General features: G+C 33.5%; 1 protein-coding gene across 1 annotated transcript in view; it reads right to left on the reverse strand.

The window, feature by feature from the left end:
- Positions 1 to 5,160: 5,160 nt before the first annotated feature.
- The window catches only part of LOC108359612 (uncharacterized), a 4,029-nt gene continuing 3,308 nt past the window's right edge, over positions 5,161 to 5,881 (reverse strand). Inside the window, exon 3 of the mRNA XM_017611536.1 lies at positions 5,161 to 5,171. Coding sequence (XP_017467025.1) covers positions 5,161 to 5,171 — 11 coding nt within the window. The remainder of the gene's footprint in view (positions 5,172 to 5,881) is intronic.

Raw genomic sequence — 5,881 nt, forward strand, 5'->3', positions numbered from 1 at the left:
GAATGATACAATTATTGATTTTCATTATTTAAAATATTTTATTTAACAATAAACAAAAAGTGCAAATTTTTTATTAAATTTAATTTCTCAAAAAGTGTATTTTTTTTTTCTCTCAAACTTTTTTACCGGAAAAGAGACACTTTGAACTACAATCAAGCCAAATCTCTAATAGCGAAGATTTTTTTTTTCTGAGTTATGATTTTTTATAGAAAATATAACTTTTTGTGGTACATACCAGGGTTGTTGCGAATATTCGCATTCGCATTCGCAACCGCGGAGCTTCCGCATTAATTTTAACATTCGCATTCGCTTTCGCATTCGCAAAAAGCAATGCGGATCTTTTGCGAATGCGAATATTGAATGGACCGAAAATTACAGTTATTTTGTTTACGAGTTAAACTTGGCCAAATATTTTTCGATCCGAAATAGACCAAATTAATAGATCCAAATTAAACAAGTTTGGTATCGAATGAAAGAGGAGGGAAATAGCTTTAAAACTGAAATCTCGAAACGAGGAAAGCCACACATTGAAAAATATTTCAATAAAAAATGTTAATTAATTACCATAGAACAAACATTGGGTCAGGTATGTATTTACATGAATTTCTTTAGTATTAAGTTATAAAAAAATTTAAATAGAGGTGGTAACCTTCATTCGTTATCTCTGTTTAAAAGCTATTTCAGTCCTCTTTCATATGATACCAAATTTGTTTAATTTGGATATTTGGTTATTTTTGGTCCCTGGAATATTGTGCAAGTGCACAGACGTATATCGAACCAGTCACAGAAGAAAGCATTAAAAATGAGTTACAAAAACTAAAATCGAAAAACGCTGATGACGTGACAGTTTCTCCAAATTCCGAAACAACCAAAAGAATGAGAATAAAGAATTCTTTGCAAAAAAACGGTGTCTAAACAACGATTGTACCATGATGCTAGATTGTGAAGATGAAAGTCAGGAGGATACATCCGACATTTGCAGCCCCGATGAAATTCTCAAAAAGTAACTATTGCACCGCAATAAAAATAAATAAATATAACTGAAAGTCCTCTCAACTGGTGCAGTGTCAGTCGAAAAGAATTTACAATTTTGCCAATTTTCAAGTTTTTCAAGTTTGTCGCCTCGAGAGAGTAGTTATATAGAGGCGCATGTTTGATTTACGACCCTTCGAAAAGTTTTTATTAAGTACAATGTTCCAATTTTTTAATTTTTTAGTACTAAAAAAACATTCAGTCTTATCATGAGTGTAATTTTCCCCGAACCGGTTCACTTTTCACTTTTGGTTTTCATGTACATATTCTGCCTTATCATGAGTTTTATTTTCCTCGAACCGGTTCACTTTTCACTTTTGGTTTCCATGTATTTACTATGGGCGGAATAAAAATTTTCGAGTGATTTTTTTTTGGGCGAAACTCAGGATAAGGCAGATTTACTATGGGCGGAATACAAATTTTCGGCTGAACTTTTTTTCGGGCAAACCTCAGGATAAGGCAGATTATTAAAAATTATTAACCCTTCCTTTCTTTATTTACCTAAATCACCTAATTTACCCATCCAAATTATTTCTTAAAAATACATGACATCCGCATTCGCATTCGCATCCGCGGATGTTAGCTTTTAAACATCCGCATCCGCATTCGCATACGCGGATGTCTAAAATTCCACATTCGCAACATCCCTGGTACATACTACAATATTCTTATATTGTTTAACTAAATGGAACATATGTATGTAATATATCAGCAAAAAGTACAGCCGTGATCATTTTTTGTGTATCAAATAGATATTAGAACACACTTTCCACCATACAGTTTCGAAATACAAAATCACATTTTCCCGCTTTTTATAATCGAAACTGTATGGTGGAAAGTTTGTTCTAATATCTATTTGATACACAAAAAATGATCACGGCTGTACTTTTTGCTGATGTATTACATACATATGTTCCATTTAGTTAAACAATATAAGAATATTGTAGTAGTATGTACCACAAAAACGTATATTTCCTATAAAAAATCATAACTCAGAAAAAACAAATCTTCGCTATTAGAGATTTGGGTTGATTGTAGTTCAAAGTGTCTCTTTCCCGATAAAAAAGTTTGAGAGAAAAAAAAATACACTTTTTGAGAAATTAAATAAAAAAAAATTTCACCTTTTGTTTATTGTTAAATAAAAAATTTTAAATAATGAAAATCAATAATTATATCATTCTATCTTGAAGTGACAAGAATTACTAACATTTGAGTAAAAACATTGTTGGAATCTATTAAATTTTGACAAAGTTATGGGCATTTAAAAAAAAAATTCTCACTGTCAATTCGAATAATCGATTTTTGCCTGAAAAACAAAATCGCGTTTAATTCGGCCGAAAAATTTTTCCGAGCCAAAAGAAAAAATACGTGTCTCATTATTTGGACCAACAAACAATGTATTTGAGTTTGGTCGAAATTAAAAATCATGCTCGTACCTGACCGGTTGTCTGGAAATGGAAAGCATCTACGGTTTATAGAGAATTTTATTTGCTTTTATTTCCCGTATCCTGTATTACGATTGTTCAATTGGTTCGTAAGACATACGTGATTAAGTAAACCACTATTTTTTAAAGCTGAATAACCGTAAATTGCATATATCTCGAAAAGTTATCCATAAAAAAAAATTATCTCGATTTTCGGGACCACCGAGAAATTTTAAATGGGAATTGGATAGTGGGATCCATAGAACATTTTTGCTGTAAACCAGTGTAATATAGAGATGTAACTCAAAATTTACGTTTTTGGAGATTTCATCATACAATTAATAAGCTTGATAAGGAAGGAGATTTTGTTCAGCCTAACAGATGACTTAACATCCCAAAAATGGCTAAGAAATGTGACTTTCCATCTGTCTTTTGGTATACCAACTGTATGAGTTGAACAAAGTTTGATTGCGATTTCCCACAAAATTGAAATTTTGAAATAATTCTGTATATTAAGTGTAAAAAGGGTATGCATATTAAACGAAACCTATATATACCTATGTTACTCGACACGCTAAATGGGAATCCGAGGTCCGTTAGCCTTCATCAAGTCAGGTTCGTGGTCATTTGAAGGTTAAGTAGGGAAAAATTCTTGAATAATCCTGGAGATTCATTTATATGGGGCTTTACACTCGCTGAACCCAAATCCGAGGTCCGTTAGCCACCATCACGTCAAGTTCGTGGCCATTTGAAGGTCGAGTAGGGCAAAATTAAATAAACCTAATGAAATAATGAGTTGTCAAATGAAAATGCGCAAAGACTTTTTGTATGAAATATGAGCAGAAAAGCGTGTTACTCAGGTGTACGAGTAACTTTCTTTCCTGCCCATTTTTCATACAAAAAATCTTTGCGTATTTTCATTTGACCACTCATTATTTCTTATTTATTCATCGATTTTCTTCGTTAGTAATTTTTTTTTTTTTTTTTTTTAAAGAACAGGCTTTAGCACAAATGCAAAAACCTGTTATTTTTTTAATTTTTCTTCTGTTAAAGTTTAATTTTTTCATTAAAAAAAAAATGGAATGATTAATTAATTTTTCAGAAAGTATAAGTCCTATCAGAAAGTGATGTATATACGGTTTATGGAGAATTTTATTAGTTTTCATTTGCCGTATTTAACATTAAGATTGTTAAATTGGTTCATAAGATATACATGATTAAAAGGAACCAATTTTTGCTTTAAGCAGAATAACGGAAAATTTAAAATATCTTGAAAACGTATCCATAGAAAAAAAATTAACTCCATTTTCGAAATCACGGAGCAATTCTACATAGGAATTGGATAGTGGCATCCACAGAACATTTTTGCTGTAAACCAGTGATATTACAAAAATAAGGCCCATAAATATTAAATTAAAAAAAATATATATAAAAAAATCGAATACTGGCAAAATATTTTGCTGATGTATTTGCGGATACTCAAGCTAAGAAATGCAAATACTTATTGCAATATTCGTTACTTTGTGAAAGTTGAGGGGACCACTTCGGGAATTTTTACTCACATACTTTATAAGTGTATTTTTATTCTATTTCCAATGACACATCAAAATTTGAAATTGGTTCAGAAATGTTTTGAAATCATAAACAAAAAGAAAATGTAAGCTTCGAAAAACTGTTTTTTGACCTTTCGTCAAGTTTTTTAGGGTATATTTGAAATTTGAACTATGCAGTATTTCATTACTCGACCAGGCCCACAACATGTGCTATATGGGAATCCTTGTTTTTTGACATTTTTCAATTTTGTTGAGTGTAATGTCACCATTCCGTATTTGCTTTCATAAACTGTTATAATAACAAAAGAAAAACATAATCAAATATCTAAATAACATAACCGATTATTTTGGCCTATGCTAGCCTCGGCATCGGCCGATTAATAGCTCGGACTCTAGTCGTCATGCTGCTAGTAATCAACTACACTAGAAAAACTCCTTTTATGTATTTTGCTGAAAAAGTAAGAGTGAACATCACTGTCTTTGACATTTCTCTTTTGTTGTGACTTTTGAAATTAATATTTTTAGTGAAAATTGTGATTTGTGCTTATATCTAACAACTTTTAACTGCGGATTGTGATTTCTTGTAAGTTTTCTGCATGATAAAAACATAGTAAGGTAAAACCGTTCTCTCAATTCGCCGGCCATGATTTTTTTTTTGAAGTTTGCCAACATTTTAAAATGATACAAAATTGAGAGTAAAAAAAAGAAATTGTTCAAAGTTGTTGTTGTTTGAGTTTGAAATTGAGAATGTGTGTGTGAGACTGTGTGTAAAATTTTAAAATTAAATTGCTTGCAAACGTCAAGAATTTGAAAAATTCCTCTCAGCGGTTCTACCTTCCTATTTTTTTTATCATGGTTGTCTGGATTGTGGATGCAAATTTAGGTAACAAATTTTAAATATGTATTGCCAATTTGCAAATAAAAACTAATTAAGTTTACCTTCCACATATTTGTGAATTCTGTGTCTTTTACCTCAGCGAGAAGCTGCAAACACAAGTGGAATTTTTGGCTGCAAATTCCAGGTGAGTTTATTCAATCGGCCAAAGTTGTTTTGAAAATGGTCATTAAAAGTGTTTTTTCTCTTGGTTAATAGGTTTTAGAAGTTGACCTCAACTAGAGGCTGCATTACAAGTGCAAGGAGTGAAACGCTTTTAGAACTTAGCTTGTGAATAACATGATATAGTAAAAATGTATTGATATTACGTTTTACACAAATATACGTGTAGAATAGCGACCCCCGGAAAAAAAGGATTGGTGGCGTGGTTCGCCCTTTTTTCCCAATTTTAATGGGACAGGCCAGAATTTAGGGTCAAGAACTAGGAACTGTGGTCCATTAAACCATCGGTTTTGACTCGACATGTTAGGCGTAGTTTGCCACTTTGTGGCGTCGTCGGCAACGTTTTCCGCTGAAGGAACCCATCTCCAGTCTGACATCTCCGTTAGTTCCAAGATTTCGCTCACCCTAAATGCCACGAATGGTGAGTAGCGACGGTGGTCAGCGCGAATCCACGCCAGCACAGTGCGGGAGTCGGTCCAATACGTTTGTCGTCGAATGTTTAGCGTATGCGAAGAGCGTGCCCCTGCAGCCAGTCTAGCTCCTAGGACAGCAGCCTGCAGCTCGAGCCGTGGAACCGAGAGCATCTTTAACGGTGCTACTTTCGCTTTACTTCCTACCAGCCTGCAATTGATGACACTTCCAATGGAGTGACGTAGGTAGCATGTGGCCGCGTAGGCATTTTCGCTGGCGTCAACAAAGACGTGCATTTGCAGCTCGGACTCGTGGCTCCGATCTGTGAAATAGCATCGTGGTATCCTTACGGTCTCCACCTCAGGAAGTAGGCGAACCCATCTCTGCCAGTCGGAGTAATAGTC

Source organism: Rhagoletis zephyria, unplaced genomic scaffold, assembly GCF_001687245.7.
Source record: "Rhagoletis zephyria isolate East Lansing unplaced genomic scaffold, Rhagoletis_zephyria_1.1 Rzeph_scaffold_00421, whole genome shotgun sequence".
NCBI classification, from domain to species: domain Eukaryota; kingdom Metazoa; phylum Arthropoda; class Insecta; order Diptera; family Tephritidae; genus Rhagoletis; species Rhagoletis zephyria.